The sequence below is a fragment of the Phaenicophaeus curvirostris genome, chromosome 1 (assembly GCF_032191515.1).
Source record: "Phaenicophaeus curvirostris isolate KB17595 chromosome 1, BPBGC_Pcur_1.0, whole genome shotgun sequence".
Taxonomy (NCBI): domain Eukaryota; kingdom Metazoa; phylum Chordata; class Aves; order Cuculiformes; family Cuculidae; genus Phaenicophaeus; species Phaenicophaeus curvirostris.
The window spans coordinates 6892096-6909283 of record NC_091392.1 but is presented as its reverse complement, the minus strand read 5'-3'; the positions used below and the strand labels follow the sequence as shown (position 1 = coordinate 6909283).

Here is a 17188-nt window from a genome sequence, read left to right as displayed (position 1 = left end):
AGCTCCCCAGCCTCAGAGGGATCTAGACTCCATCGCCTGAACAAATGTCTCCAACTTTCAGAATAAAGCAGTGCTACCTCATAACTCACTGGCAACTTCTGTGCCTGTGCTGTTCTTACTATGCATTTTATACTCAACTACACTACTTAAGGCTGATGCCTGGGCTCAAACTGCACCACCAGGACGGTTTTTCAGTCCATCAGGCTCTTCACCTAGTTGTGACACTGGCACAGTTGCTTTTCTGAGGTGCTATGGACACTCAGGAAAAACTTCTGTTCCCCTCAAATACACCACTTAATGCTCATATCCAGCCAGTAATCCAGAAACTGCAAAGGGAATTGTATTTACGGTAATTATGATAGTACAAAAGCACAGTCTAACACACATCTGGGGTGAAAATATGCCATTGACTCCTTTCTGTTGCAGCCATTATAACAACAAAAATAATATCTTGCTGCATATATAATGAGCCCTGCCCTAAAGGGCTTACGTCCAGAGCCCATTTGTGGGTGCGGCTGCTAGTGCTGCATGTTGGTCGATCACTAGCAAAATTACATGAGCCATTCTTGTTTCAGCTACATAATCTTTGGGTAATGTTAGTGAAGTCATCCATGTGCAAAGATATCATGTAATTTAAAGTACTTAACAGAGGTCTAAATTATGTATACAGTCAGACCAGGTACTTTTCTGTAGTTACTGCAGAAAGATAGCACTGCTATAGCTAATTCAGACTCAGCTGATCCGTCCCTAGAGTTTCATGTCTCTTCCATTCAACAAGAGAGGGTAAACAGTGTGTGAAAACAGGTCTTTAATTCAAGCAGGAGAGGGACTAGCATTTGCGAACCACAGACACAGACTTCCTACTTCATGAGATGTTTGTAAATGCTCTGATACTATCCTTTGCAAGGAACTCATGAACAGGTTGATATCCAGTTTCTGCACACCCACGGAATTTGACCTTTTGCCCCAAAATATGATTTTTGATTCAATCATTTTGGCTTATCCCACTGCTGAACTACAGTCAACATACATAATTCAGCACTTCACTGAATCCTTACACAGCATCAATAGGGATGATGTGTCAGATGAAAGTCCCCCATGATTTTCCAAGAAAATCTGGAGGACAAAGGCAGGGGTTGTAAGAATTAAGAACACACAGTTTTTCAGTTGAGCTTAGTATACTTTGTGACAGAAAAAAACCTTCAACCCATGAATGTAAAATGATGCTCTTTGCCCTGAGAGTTTCACACAGCAGTGACTGTTGCTTACCAAGGGTGTCGTGCTGCTTGCTCACAGGTGTATCTTTTATTTGGGTCCTTCTCCATCAAGTTTCGAATGAAGTCCTTAGCTGTAATAAAAAAAAAATAGAAAAAAAGTAATTTAAAGCAGTAACGCTGATGCTCAGTTCTGATGCAGGATCATTGGCCAACAGCACTGATCAGGCTACCAAGTGCCATCTGGCCACAGCAACAGAAAATGGCTCTGGATCATCTGTCATTTATTAGTACAGATATAACTGAAGTGGCTTAGGACCAAATCCAAGCTATTTAGCATGGCAGATAAAAGCTGAAAGCATCTACCCCCGCATGTATATTTAGGAGTGGGATGGATAATTCAGCGTCTGCACAGTACAAGCCTGCCAGCTCCCAACTCCCTGGTCACCTGAGCTCCTCTGGCCATCCTAGTGGTTTGAATATGGCCTCATCTGTTGGTGATGCTGGTAGACTGAAGGGAAAGACAAAGAGGAGGCCAGATGCCACAGTAAGAAGAGCTGCTCATTTCTTCCTTGAAGCAATCGCACACATTGGCAGCTTTGAGGACAACTTGCACATTTATAAACAAGTTACCAATGAAAATGGACTCCTCTGTGCACGAAGTGATATGTTTTTAATCGACACTGTGATGGAGGGCAGAGGGATTGCAGCATGGCATGCATCCAGTAGTTTCAAGAGAGAGTAGCTGGAGGAGCCACAGCAAAGCCATATATGGCAGGAAAACCTTTGTGCTGATTTAGGTGATGTACTTTTCCTCCAAAATGCAAAGGGGTCTGCCAGCAGACCTTCATATTTTCTCAGAAAACCCTTATGGGCTTGAAAAAACTTCTCATCACATATATTTTTAGGCAATCCATCACAATGATATCTGGACCACAGATGTAAGCCGCATGAAATGTTGTTCTATGCAGAGATAACAGGATATATAATCATGTTTAAAATAAAACACTTCTTTTTATATCTCCCGTGCCTCAATCAGTAGTACTAATGAATTGGAAAACTGCATCTCTAGATGCATATTTTACCTGTCTGATAAAATGTTCCTAGAATTCATTTCTGCTCCTGTGTGAAATAGCAGATGTTCCTCCAGGTTGGACAGGGCAAGGACACCAAGCTTGCATGACCTCTTGGAGACCACAGAGAACGTCAGTGGCAGGTGCAGGGCGCAGTGCTGAACATGCCCCTGCTGTCACCCACAGACATTGATGCTGGCAGACCATGAGCCGTGCTTGCTGGCTCATTTGCATGTAACAGGGTAGGATAGCTGTGCTTCTGCCAGACTTAACTAGATCTATGCACTGAGTGGGGAATTGGGTGAGCACACGGGCCGTGATCTGGATCCGACCACGCGGACAGTACTCCTAGTTTCTGAATCTGTTTACCCACTTCATTTGGAGGCCACTAATTCCTTGGCTGCCTTGCTGTATGCAGTGCAGACTCGTTTCAGATCTGCAGTGCAGTTTCAGTACCAAAGCCAAAGTAGTTTGCCACGCTATTATTAATGACACATAAACCATCTGCATTTTATTTGGATGTGATGCAGAAATTAAACTACTTTGTCTTCTTGGGACAGTCTTCTGCTATTTTCATCTGTTTTAGAGCTTTTCTGTGTGACTGGACAAAACAGTACACAGTTTGCTCTCCTGCAGAAATAACTTCCTGTAACTATTTGAGGTGAAAAAATGCACATTCCCAATGGTTTTCAATTAAAATAAACTCTGCGCATAATAGAGGATGCATTATCCCACCCAGAAAAGGATATCTGCAAAAGGCATGCATGCATGCATGGTTGCTGCAATTAAATGAGCAGTAGCTTCTTACCAGACTCAGAGATGTCATCCCAATACGGAGAGTCAAACTCATACTCGGCCTTAAGGATCTGCTCGAAGAGTTTGGAATCGTTTTCATCATAGAAAGGAGGATACCCACAGAGCCTAATGGAGAACAAGAAAAGAGACACATGACCCCCAGACCTACCTCTGTCAAGAAAGTGAGAAACAGGGAGGGAGAAGAAGGAAAATGTCTTGTTTAAGACTTGCCTATTACGTTTCCAAGCAGGCAAGCTCCACCATGAGACACGTTTATTCAGGGACACATAAACCCACTTCTGAAGATTGGCACTGTCCTGGACAAAGTCCTACACTGATTTACGCAGATATCCAGGCCTGCATATGCACAATTTTGGATGTTTAGCAAGAGGAATAGATTTATTACACAGCCATGAGCCCTTCTGTCCTCTCCTATACATCTGGTAAGAGGAGCTTTCATGGGCTACACCCTACATTCACAGAACACCAGTCCCTTTCATCCCTCATCACAACCATTCCCCATCTAAGAGTCTTCTCCATACTGTCTTCACTGCTCTGGTTGTCCTTCTGGACTGCTCTTACCCCAGCACCTTACACAAGCCACTTACACTGGCTTTACTGTCTCACAGATGGTGGAAAGGCAGTGCAGTGGCTTTGCAGACATGTGGGCACAGAAGAGCCTCGGGAACAGAGGTGATAACACCTACCCAGCCACTCGCATGACATTAGGACAGGCTTTGAGCCCAATCTGTGTTCTCTGTATTGTGTAAGAGACCACATAGCTCTATAGGGAGGTTTGTTGTATATGCGAAGAGCCAGCAGCCACCTGCATGGACCTCTTCTCCAGCACAGCGGGGAGGAAGAGCTAATGCAAAGCCAAACAAGGAGCCCCACAGAGATACCAGGCAGAAGGCAGGATGTGTCTGCAGGTTGTGCTGGGCTCCGCATCCCTGAGTACAATAAGAAGGATGTCTGGGAGTCACTCCACCCCTGCAGCAGAGTCTGCATAGGCTGCACATGGACCTGCCACTGCTGCAGAAACACACAGAGCCCCTCTCTCCTTCTCACTTCTGCAAGTGCTTTTGCTGCCTACATCAAATTGCCTACCTTGCCTAAGGCTAACGACGGTCCTGTCCTGGTTTTCAGTGTTTATAGTCAAACTTCTCAGAAAACCCAGCCCCGGGACAAGCAGGACAGTGAGCATCATTTCCCTAGTTTGAGTTAAAACACACAGGGTGCACCCCCTTGGTCCTGCAGACAGAACAGGCACTCCCCTGAGGTGGGGCTCCTCCAGTCCTGCAGACATGGGAAAACCACATTCTGCCCTGTGTTAAGCAAATGCAGTGATAAAACTCGTGTGTCGGAGATCTCTCACACCCAGCCAATGATGAAGGCTGTAGTCTGTCCTTTTCTAAGCAGACATGTCAGCAGATACTCCTTCAAGTTTTAATACCAACATCGCAAAGTGCCAGATTTACCCCTGAGACTGGTCCAAGGTTTTAGCAAACCCATCCTGCTCACTGTTAAACAGGCCTTCCTGCCTCTATTGTCTTGTATAGAGATTTCTCCTCTTCTCCTCTTCTCTTCTCTTCTCTTCTCTTCTCTTCTCTTCTCTTCTCTTCTCTTCTCTTCTCTTCTCTTCTCTTCTCTTCTCTTCTCTTCTCTTCTCTTCTCTTCTCTTCTCTTCTCTTCTCTTCTCTTCTCTTCTCTTCTCTTCTCTTCTCTTCTCTTCTCTTCTCTTCTCTTCTCTTCTCTTCTCTTCTCTTCTCTTCTCTTCTCTTCTCTCTTCTCTTCTCTTCTCTTCTCTTCTTCTCTTCTCGCCTCTCTCCTCCTCTTCCCTTCCCTTCTTTCTAGTCTACAGTAGAAATTATTCTTTCCCTTACTTCACTGACACTGAAATGATCTTTTCCCTATAGTTTTCTTAAACCCTGAGTCAATCAACCTCAATAAAACATTTAATTGGTGAGAGCCAGACAGAAGATCAAGCTGAAACACTACACTGTAGCAACAACAGGGGAGCAACAGCAAGGGAGAGGAACTGTAAGAAACTAAATACTCAAGTTATAAATAACCCAAATACTCAAGTTATAAATAACCCAAAGCCAGCCGGCTGCCCCGGAGGTTATTTGAACCAACTCAACACTTGAGGGTGAAAGGAGCAATGTTTTGTTAGCTCTGAAGAGCCAGTGTGCTTGATAAATAATTTAAATGCTGAGTGAGATGTTGATCTGCATCAGACCTGGAAGAATTCTACTGAAATGAGCAGCATTATAACAAATTCACTGTGGTTCAACTGAATCAGAAATCTCTCTTTATCTTCCAAAGCAGATGAGCCAGTCTGCATCTGTGTCCCACTGGATGACTGTCATTACCAAAAGCAAGTAAGATACCCTCTCGCCAGACAAGCATTTACATTTAGAGCAGGACTGCATACCTACTTTATGGGCATGTGCTTGTATATGGGGCTCAATGCAGCAACTCCTGCGTGAAACTCAGAGGTGGAAGTGATGTGTGAGAAGTGCAATTAAAAATGGTACATCTAAGGAAACACCAAAACCCCACTATGCATCTGGATAATGGAGGAAAAACTTCTGGTAATCTAATGCAGAAACCGGATTCACAACCAGGATACAGCTCTACAGGTATCTATGAAGAACATTTATATTACTTGCTTTAATGTAAGAAACATCACCTTCCTCGACTTTTGTCACAACCCTCAAGATTTACTGAGGAGTCTGGAAATGCTGTGGTTGACAGCACCAGCACTGCAACTGTTAGCATGGCCACTGGGGTAGAGGTGCCCAAGCTGGAGGAAAACTGCTCCTGCAAAGGCACTCAGAGTCCTGGCTCTGTCCCTTTTTCCTGGGGGACACATCGGGCTCCGCATAAGAAGCCTGACAGCCCTTCATTAATTTCTTGCCTTCCTCAGCACTTTCCTTAAACAACACCAAACTGCTCTAATAAAGCATCTTAAGGCAACCAGGCAGCACTGTGCATGCCAAGGCACTGGCATGCTGCTCCGGAGAGAGAAATAACTCTATTAAAATGTGCACTCTACTAATTACCTTGGCAAAGGTACAAGAGCACAAGTTAGGGTTGCTGTGATTTATACATGCTTGTGGCAGCAAAAGGTAGTAGCAAATGTCTGAGCAGCACAGAGCTGGAGGGCTACAAGGCAGGGGGAAGCAGAGAACATGTACCCCAGCAAGAGCCCCAGCCCCTCCAGAGCCTTTCAGTCCCTTCTATACACCCACCCAGCAACTCCCCTGTTCCTCTGCATGGCTTGAGTATCTACACAGGTCTAGTGTATCAGTCTCTGTGTCTGGGGAGTTCCTGCAGCCTATCACAGGGGTGCATGATGGAAGATGTGATGTACAAGGAATCAGCGTCATGCAGGAGAATGCCAGGGCTGCTGGAAGGTGGGCACAGGACAAAACCCAGATTCTTTTGGTACTATTTTTCCCTTGCTGGTGAGTGGTAGGGAAGTGTAACTCACTATTACAGGCTGTGGGAAGGGACATCCCTCCAAACCAACCCCCTGCCTGCGGGTAGGCTGAGTGTAGGGCAAGGGCTGGTCCTGGCTCAGCTAGGGATGAAGAAGAACCACTTTGCATAGGGGGACCCAAGGATATTCCTCCAGGAGGCAAGTTATTGAAGTACTACAGCAGAAAGCATGTGAGAAGGGAGCAAGCACCTTAGGACAGAGAAGGTGACCTGTGCTAAGGGAATACCAGGGCATCCTGGAACCAGCTCTCACGGTGGGAGCCAAAATATTGACTGTCTTTCTGTCCTTTGCCTTAAAACCAAAGTTTAGGAAGATGCAGAAGTCTTAAAATTACTTACTTAAACATTTTAACATTACTGGCTTTGCAGTAAGGGATGGGAAAGCCCCAGTAAATTAACCTATCATGCAATTTATGGAGGGAGGAAATCTTGCTGGACTTCCAGAAACTGGGCCACTTTCCAAAGTCCATAGTAAGTTTTTATTTAATTCCTGCAGAATGAAAATCCCACCAACTTCATTTCTATCTGCTGGGACATTTCTGTGTGAAGAAAGATGACCTCACAGAGGTTCTGCTGCTTTTCTTCACATATGCAGAAATACAAAAATAATCCCCCTGTCTTCAATGTGAAAAAATCCTGCTTTCTCCCAGAGGAGTTTCAGGCAGCTATTAGTTGTCATCATTTTCTTGCAATTTTGCCAAATAAATGCTTTTCAGAATTATTTAGCAGCATTATCACATAAGCAACAGATTTTCCCTTAACCTCCTATTCCCACTCTTGCATTAAAAAGAATAGGCTGCAGATAAGAAAAACACAGGTGTGTTTACAAAATAAAGATATTGCCAGAAGTCATTTCTAGAAGCCATCAAGAGAGCAGAAGAGGAATACCAGGAACATCATCTCCTCACCCGGTAAAGAAAGCAAAACCCTGCAAGCTCTTGTTACATATTGGAGGTGATACTAAAGGGCTAAATAACCCATTCACATGTACACACTGTAACACAAGAGGCACCAGGGTTGGTTTTACAAACAATTTTATAGTAAAATTGAAGGAAAGAATTCAGTAAGTGCTCAATGACCTGAGATGGATGGTGTAGGAAGTCATCCAAGTGCTATTCATAGAGATAAACATATGTATTTCTTCTTAAGAATGCACCCTCATAGTGGCTGACACTGGTGCCCTTACAAAACTGTGGACAAGGACATATTAACATGGGAAATAAAAAATTAATTAAGAAGCAAGCAATGGGAAGTAATAATTTTCAGAATGTTTCTGTTATCCTGAGCAATCCAACAGACCTGTGTACATTTTGCTACCACTAATCCTCCTTATGATTCTATGATTCTTCCAGTACCAAACCAGTAAGTTATTCCTCACTTTCTTGCTTAGGTTTGTGTGAGATGCCAAGCAGGCGAGATGCCTGACCACCTTTTCCCAACACATCACTCCAGGACAATGGTGGAAACTTTTTCTGGCATGTTGTGTTGTCCCTGGTTAATCCTCCCACACAAGTATCATTGATGATTTCATGCCCATCTACTTGAAAATCAAAAGCAACTCAGCAGCAAAGAAGAACAGAAAAGTAATATCTGCAGATAGTCATTGTTTATAAACGATAACAAACCAGTATTCTCTTGTCCTACCAGTGAACAGAATCAGAACAAAATTCAGGGCAATACGCATTCAGTCTAGTGCAGAAAAGACACGAGATGTTGAGCATGAATAATGAGGGGCTGAGGCAGAGCATTCTGTGGCTCCAGGTGCTTTTCCAGCTATGGAATATGATCTTCTAGGTTTTGCACATATTAACTTCATCTTCATTGTATCAGGTATGCACGCAATCAGTATTTTAGCTTCTCAAGCTTTTGCAACCCTTCACGTGACCCAGACAGGTCCAAAACCCAGCTGCTGGGAATCCAGTGAAGTCTCTTGCTCTTCTTATGCTTTATGTTTCTAAGACGAACATGTCCCAAAACTGCCTTGTGGTAGGCAGAAAGCTGAGCGCGACAATGAGGCTGTTTCAAGTTGAGAGATAGTGCAACTGGAATAACAGGAAATTTCAGGCTGCTAAAATTAGTTCATGTGAATTGTGACTTCTCATGCAAAGAGGTTTTGATAAAACCTCTGCTGGTGCACCCTCTGAATCTGGCTGTCATTAACGAGAAGCATTAATGATTGGCACTGAAACAAAAGTACTCTTTCCTAAGACATCCCTCACCTTGCATATCACAGAAACAAATATTTGTCTAGAGCACTGGTGCCCTAGAAACAGTCTATTCTTCCAGTAGCATAAACTGAAGGTTCTTATATGAGACTTAGCTTGTGTCTGGAGGCACTCAAACCACTTGCAGTAATAATAGCTCAAAGAATCTTTAATTTATGCCTGGCTTCTGTGTTGGATTCCTCCGAGTTTCCATCTTCTTAAATGACAACAGACTGTTCAAAGTGGCTTTGAGGATTTGTGGGAGAGGTGGGGAGGTGATGCAGAATGATGTGCTTGGAATGCCCTGTGCATAAATACAACTCCAACTGGTTTGTGCACGTGCAAGTATTTCCAACGGTGCTGACTGTAGATCTGGAAATGGCATATTCAGATGGGTGTGGTGATAAATTGGAATGAATAACTCCTACTCAGGGCGGGATTAATTATCAGCATTGCACCAGTGTGGCTTGTGGCACCTCAGCACCATATTGTGCTGCATGGGCTGAGCACACTGGCTCTGCGACCTCCAGTGGTGGCCTCAGACACCCAAGCAGGGCTGCTTCCTACCAGCTTAGGGAAGAACTCCTCTTCCACTCTGTCTTTACTATACCCTTGACATCCACGTTCTTATGAGGCCATGTCTGCAACTGCTGGCTATTCATGGAAGCAAAGATAAGATCCAGTTCAAAATTAGGACACACAAGATGTAGGTTGGGTTTCTAAGCTCTCATTGCAGTCAATAAGAGATGGAGTCAACGAAGACTGGGTAGGGACACAAATGTACCATATAGCAGATGAAACCATACCATGAAGCAGGGTAGTCTCAGCATGGGCATCTGGCCCTGTTTGACACAGTCCATGGTCTCCTGCTTGACCTCCATCTGCCACTCCAGAAGGACAGTTTCCACAGTGCATTACATTTGCTAAATCCACTTAGCTGTCCCTGTCACCCCAGTGTGGCATTAAGTGTGTAAATCTACGCAACTGAACAGCACAACCCTATGAAATGACTGGTAGTAACGACCCTGTCTGGGCTGAGGTGTCCACACGTAGAGCCCATTGCCACTGCAGAAGCTGCTGAGTGCACAGGACCCCTGTCCCCAGTTGGCAGGCACGCCATGGGGCTATCGGGGGCTGGACCATCCCACAGACAGAGCCTGAGAGCAGGATGGACACTACGTGACTAAAACAGCACTAAGCACCTATGTGAGGGCGACCAAAATGAGCCCTGGAGAGCTGCTGACTGTAACAGGAGCTGAAGAATGTAGCTCCCATGCAGAAATATTCAAGGAGGTGGGTTGATCTCAGATCAAATCCCACCCAAGCAGTAGCAGTCTGGCAAACACATTACCATGCTCCTTCTATGGCAACACATTATTGCCGTTCATTTTGACTGTACATAATACAAATCAGGTACTTATTACATGAAACACAGAAACCCTGAAAAGGTTTCCTTGTCCTGCAAACATGAGTTCATGGGGACTTATTCTTACCGAACTGATTTAAGCCTTCAGGGCTGGGAATTCCCCATACAGCATATAGGGAATTTAGATTTGAGGAGTGTGTATACCTTTCTTGACAAGCCCGGCACGTACTGATTTGGAAAACAGAGCAGGAAATGACTGAGGTGAACCTTGCAGAAAGAGCAGCCTCACTTAGGAAGGTGGAAGGTTTACAGATGACACTGAAAACCTCCACCTATGAAGATGTATTGATTAACTAGGTGGTGGAGTACACATTGCTTAGCACTGTCTCATCTATATTCCTCAGTAAGATGCAACAAGTAAAGCAACAACAAGTCTGTCAGCATAAAAAGCCCTTTAGTGCATAAGCCATGGTTGAATGGGACTGAAAAGTTGGAAGAAAGCAGAGCCAAGTTTATCTCCATGCAACCAGGAAGCAATAGTTCACTCTTCCGGTGGGCTGCCAGATGGACACATATTTTCACGGTGAATATTGACAATAAATTGAACCTGGGCAGTGATCAAGCATGGAAGTGAGGCAGTGCCTTTCTGTCTTGAACCTGCCTTCTTCTTCTTCCCACTCTCTGAAGCTGGTATTTGGCAAAGTACTAAGAAAGCAGCAGAAAAGACTCTGATTGTCCTGCCACACTGACAAGGACTGAAAACAGAAACCCACTCCAGTCCCTAGACCTTCCATGCTCAGGTTTGTTTGTGGCAGATAACAAGTTTGAGTCAGTGCACACCATCCTCATCTAAAAGAGCACTACAGAATGATGCGTGAGGCACCCTCTGAGGTATTTTGGCATGTCTGTTGTCTTCCTCACTGCTGTAGCATGTCCCACTGGGCTTAGCCACAAAGTCAAAATCAGCACTGTTCATTTTTGCTTTGTTATGCAAAAATTTTTTGTGTCCTGCTCTTGATGGTAGCTCCAGGATAAATTCACCCCCCTGCAAAGTTTTGTACTCAACAAGTTTTCAAATATTCATGTAGACTGGAAAGCCGACATAAAGCTGACCTTTTTAGGCAGGACTTGGTTTTAAATAAATACACACACATGCAAGCAAATAAAGCCTTCCTATACTACCTTAAAATAAAAAAAGCTATTTTGGGTAGCACTCAACATATGCTCAAGACTAAATGAAAATGTAAAGACTGAACATTGCACAGAGTGTATAAACAGCAATGAGGTTTGTCCCAGCAAAAATAGTTCTACCACATCATCAAAAAGATATTCATGTTGACAAGCCATCAAATGTTTGCGTGAGGAGAAAGGGAACAAAGTAGGAATGCTCTAATGCTGTGCCTCACTGAAGTTGCTTTTTCTTTCAGTCTTGTGTAATTGTGACAGTTGTGTAAAACAGAAAAATAAAAATAAAAAAGGAAAGTGCTGGTAATGCTAGCATGAAAAGACACTTGTTTCTGCAGCAGTCAATAGCTACAGAGCAGCTCCCTGCTCTCTTGCACAAAAGGAACAGGCTTCTTGTGCTTTGAGTGGTTACCCTGGGTCAGCCTATGGCAAAAGCCTGACCTTCTCTTGGTGACCAACATGAATAGCTCCTGCTTCAGTCTGCTAGGCTGTTCAGATGCAACCTACGCAATTGTTGTTTAAATGACATTCATGGACCCACAGACCTGAGGCCTGAGCACAGCCCATCCCATCAAGACAAGCCCCTAAGCAAAAGGAACTCTTTCCCTAGGCAACTTAGTCTGACCTGAAACACAGGAATTCCAGTTTCCCTCCAATCTAAATTATCTTATCAAGTCTTTGTGACAAAGAGTGGCAGGTACTGAATGACGACATGCATTAAATCTTCACAAACATATGAGTTCTGGCATCTATTCATCACTTTGAAGAATGCACAAAAGTTCTGGTCCTGCAGCTTTCTCAAGCAACCAATCCTCACTCCTTTGGGCAGGAATCAGCCCCATTAGAGGAGGAAATCTCAGCCACAAAAGCAGAGGTTTAATGGCCTGAAGTAAGAGTGACAGAGCTGATACAGCAGAAATCAGCTCACCCTCTTCTACAAGACCCAGTGGTTGGATATGTTAAGGAAAATGATCCTTCATTTTCCATAATTTCTCAATACTTTTTATTATGTTTTGATGAGAATAATTCATCGCCACACATAAAAAGCTCTCCCCTCCCTTCTCCTCGTCTGTGCCCCCCTCCAGGGAAGGGAAAGGCATTACAATGATGCCTCAAGTGAGGTGGCTCTTCAGGACACACCTGTGGGCACGATGCTGTGTTCTCTGGATATGGCCAAATTTATTTCTTGTCAAACCTAACCTGAGCAGGAGTGGGAGTAGTTTCACTAACGTCACAACCCGGAGAAGCCAATACTGCTTCATACAGTGTAGTTCAGGTGGGAGCAAGGATTTTTGCTTTTGAAGGGTCCTGCCTCATTTCCTTCCACTTCTGCCTAAATTTCAGCCTTTATGTAACTGGGAGGTGTCCAGTGTTCATGTTATCCTGGGTCACAAGTGTCACAGATTAACTTTTAACTGAGTGCGTTACTATATGGTGGGAGAATATGTTGCAGGTCCCAAAGCTGCCTGTGATTGAAAACCCAACAAATACTCACAGGATATATGCAATGACCCCGATGGACCAGCAGTCCACGGCTTTGCTGTAGGGTTTCTGGGCCAGCACTTCAGGAGCTAAAGAAAAAAAAAAGCCAAACAAGCACATGTTACAAGACCAAACATTTGAATGCAATCAGGAGATACAACCCTGAAACTTGACGACTCCTGAAACCTTGTGCTGCCCTCCACATACAACCCCTGCATTTTCAAATATCCTCGCTTTTTTAAAGCTAATATTCTTGCAAAGAAGGATAACTCCTTTAGGAGACTTAGAGGAAAACAAGGCCGAGCTTCGCACTGGGTCTGAGATGCATTTACCCTGGTAGCCTCGCAGTTCCACCACATCATGCTGCTGAATAGAAGATTTAAGAAGGTAACTTGGAAATTGCAGCACGTCAGGGAGGCAATAAGCTACATCTGCAGGAGAGGAAGGAGAGCTGTTACCATACATCCCAAGAGCTACTTTCCAAAGCCTGCTGGATGTCCAAGTCAGAGGGATTCTTTTGTTCTTCTGCCTCTGAGAACACTGACACCTCAGAGGAAGAAATGAAAAGTAGCAGGAATGGGACACATGCCCAGAGGAACTGAGTGTTTTGTCTCCATAGCTTTCAGCTACTGTAGTCTGAATTTTGCTAGAAGTGAGAGCCTGGGCATTTCTTGAAATTCTTTGTGAGTCTGCTTTCCTATTTTATAGCAGTGAGAGTTAAAAAGGTATATTTTTTGTTCAGATCCCCAGAGTATTATGTTTTCCCTTTTGGGATCTTCCAGGGCAAATGCTTAAGCCTAAATTTTAAAACCCTGTAACTATACACTTTTTCATGCAAAGAAGCTTTTGCTTTTTTCAAAGCAAAATGTCCACAATAATGCAAGAACTCACTGATTATGACATTCCTGAAGCAGACTTGCCACACTGCATTTTTAAAAGTACAGTATTTCCTCTGAATACTGTGAAATTCAAATGCTGAAAAAAAATCACAAAGGGGCAAGTCCCAGCAAAAATATTTCTTCGGGGTTACACCCTCCTCTGCTAGGAGCCTTACCATAAAAACAGTCAGTAACTTGAAGAACAGCAAAAAAAAAATTGTGAAGCACACAAATGTATTAAAACTTGAGCCTTGCATTTAGTTACTACATATACTTTGGTATACTGGTAAGGACTCTTCAAAGAGTTATATTCTTAAGCTAGATAAGTCAATCAAACTAAGGTCCAAACTGCCAGCAAGAAAGGGAACAGGAAAGAATAATGAAACAGAAAAGATTTTCTAGTGCTTGGGCATGAGAGCTTACAGAAGGAATTGAAGGGAAGACAGGGCATGAGGCAGGTGACAGCACCCAGGCTGCATTTCCACAAGAATAATGGAAAGTGTCAAGTCACACTGGGGACACATTGTAAAAATGAAGAAAATCCAGTGGAATGTGGGTAAAAATATAGCTTGCAGACAGATTATGAAGGCTCTTGAAAACTGGGATATGCCCCAATCTGCAACGCAGTTTAAATATTCCCCAATTTTCAAGCCATCCACCGAACTGTAACCACTGCATGTATAACAAATTAAAATGATGGTTCTGTTCAAATATCATTAATTTTAATAAACTGTTGTAATGTGTCAATATTGCAACACGTATCCACTGCATGCCAGAGGGGGCTTCTTTCCACTATACCCAGCATGAATGGCTCCAAACTTAGCCACAGGTGCTTGGCAGAAACCTCCACACCAATTCCTGAGAAGCCTCTGACTCCTTCCAGGACATGGGCATGCTGTTGTAGCCTATCAAGATAGAGGTAAAAATGTTCTTACTATAACAGGAGACAGAGCAGTGGACATATAAAAGGCATGTACAGTTGGTGCCCCAAATCTTTACCCAATGGGTCAGAGTCTATGTATCAGCTTGGTGCTAGTCAGTCCAACAGGAGTGAATTTGAAGACAAAACGGGGATAAAAGAATAAAGCACTGGAGAGACATCCTGTTTGGCCTGTCACTGCCTCTCAGATAATCTGGCAGGCTGGGACAATCTGACAAATTTACATTCCTCTGGTATAAAACAGTTGTTCCTCAAAGCTGCTCAAGACAATCTTCCTGGACAACTCTTGTGTCCCTTAATCTAACCCTTCCTGATTCATCACAATTTGCCTCCGTGTTTTCCTCTAGAAAGAATTTTTTTTTCAAAACGCCCATCAAATAGGTTTTGTGAGACTCTATTTATTTCTTATTGTTCCATCCCTTGTGCCAAAACGTGTGGAAAAAGCAAGTTACTTTTCCAATCTTTCTGTGATTAGATGCCTTCCAACCTTCCAGTCCTTCTAAATTCCCAATGTTTTATTCATGTATCTTTTCTACCCTTGACTGTCTCCTCCTGTTTGCATCATTTTCAAGACTGGTAAACATTATACATCTTCTATCCCCCAAAGAAAATATTATGCAAATGGGTCCTGAGCACCATGGAACCTAGTGAGCTCCTGACATTACACAGATATGCCACATTAACATAACAGAAAACAAATCTGAGATGAGGGGATGTGAACTACATAAAGATTCTTCCTCTTAAAACATCAAAGCTATGCTGGGGCATTTCTCTCTGTTTTAAATGAGTGAAGAGCACTGATAACAGGCTACTGCTGCTGCAGACGGTGGCTGTGAAGCAGGTAAGAACATCATAGGATCAAGCCCAAAGCAAATCTGAGGCTATTGCATCCCCTTTGGTTAATTTTAATGAAGAAAAGCAGGAAGTTTAAATTACTATTTTAAGGCAAACGGCTGGGTTTGATTTTTGTTCCAAAGAGCAGACACGCAACAGGAACAGGAGAACACAGCTAAGCATCATCTGCCTCTGATATATGGAAAAGAGGGAAATATTTAAATGAGCTGAAAAACAAGTCAGAGGAGCTCTCAGAAATTACAGTAGATCAGTGCCAAGAGGCAAAAGCAGGAGACACAAGGAAAAAAAATCCAAGAGCTGATGGCTTTAAAGGATCAACACAGATGGCTGAGGAAACAAAACAGCAGTAAGGAGAAGGGGGAAGTCAAAGCTCCCATTTCTGGTGCTGGGGAAATGCCAGCATCCAGTATTACACCTCCCCAGGGAATTACACGTTATGCAACGGTCATCTAGAGACAGAGAAGTCGATGAAGCAAACCCGTACCCTCCTCCCACATCCAGGAGCCATGTTTAAGGCCAAAATGAGCATTGCTACCAGCAACATGTGGCACGTACGAAGTTGAGTAATTGTCTCAGGGCTGCAGCCCGCCTGCAGGTACCCAACGATGTGCTTCCCAGCCCAGATGATCTATTCGTTTACAGTTAGGGGATTTTTTTCTTTTCAAGTACGTTTTGCTTTTGATAAGAGTGAAAATTAAAAGGCTTGTTTCAGATGGAGGTTTAAAGAAAAGGTACAGAGCAGGAATGTTGGGAAACTTTTCAGAGCAGTACGCTATTACCCCTAGTGGGCACAGTTATGCTAATAAGCTCCCTAAAAATGCAGCTGCTGGAGGCCAAAACCAGCAATTCATTTTCTCGCAAAGAGCTCAAGGGGTGGGGATTGCTCTGACACTTTAAGCTTGTTGAACAAATTGTACAAATCATGAGAGCGCCTGTTCTTCATACCAGCTTCATATTTAAAAGCGATTCTCCTTTACTCCCATGATGGTGCTACTCCCAGCAGATTTTGCTGTCTCACAAGAACTTAGTCTGATGCTATTTTCTGTGGTTTATATGGCTTCCCACAAGCTGCATGCCAGAAGGAATGAGGCATTTGAACAATGGGTAATGGTTTTGAAGATCCCCATAGGACTGACAAATCAAAAGGCTGCCATAACTGTGGGAAGAATAAAAAGATCTAAATAGGGTTAAAATAACCTCCCTACATTGGGAAGGGACACAGCTCAACTGTCCCAGCAAATTAGGCTGGTGCAAGCCAGGACTAGTAGTTCAGTTGCTAACTATTTTAGTGCTAGTTTTCATCAAGCTGGCAGGTCCTGCAAGTAAAAAAGGGGAAATGTGCATGGGCTACACAGGTACAAGATGACCATGAAATGTGAGAGGGAAGGGGAGTAACAGGCAGAGTTTGTAAGGGAAACCAAAGGGGGATGGTGCCAGCCTCATCGCTTAGGACTCGAAGGTACAACTTCAAGAAGATGGACAGAGAGGAACAACCCTGCACCATTGAAAAGACGTTTGGATGCATGAAGGGCCAACCCAGCCCCTCTCCTGAAGCCAAAGATGGCACAAGAACAATGTCAGCTCCTCTGCTGCTGTATAAAGTGTTTTCCTTATGGTGCAAACACAAGAGTCATATGAAGCAGCTTCACAACACCAGAGTACCACTTCCACTGAATCCTTGTTGAAAACAAC

At 43.7% G+C, this 17188-nt stretch overlaps 1 protein-coding gene across 4 annotated transcripts in view; it reads right to left on the bottom strand.

Moving 5' to 3' along the window:
• The window catches only part of CAMK1D (calcium/calmodulin dependent protein kinase ID), a 231728-nt gene that overhangs the window by 21170 nt on the left and 193370 nt on the right, over positions 1–17188 (bottom strand). For all 4 annotated transcript variants that reach the window (XM_069871533.1, XM_069871701.1, XM_069871789.1 and 1 more), the window contains 3 exons: positions 12837–12912; positions 3096–3208; positions 1270–1348 (listed from right to left, as the gene is read on the bottom strand). In XM_069871533.1, coding sequence (XP_069727634.1) covers positions 1270–1348; positions 3096–3208; positions 12837–12912 — 268 coding nt within the window. The remainder of the gene's footprint in view (positions 1–1269; positions 1349–3095; positions 3209–12836; positions 12913–17188) is intronic.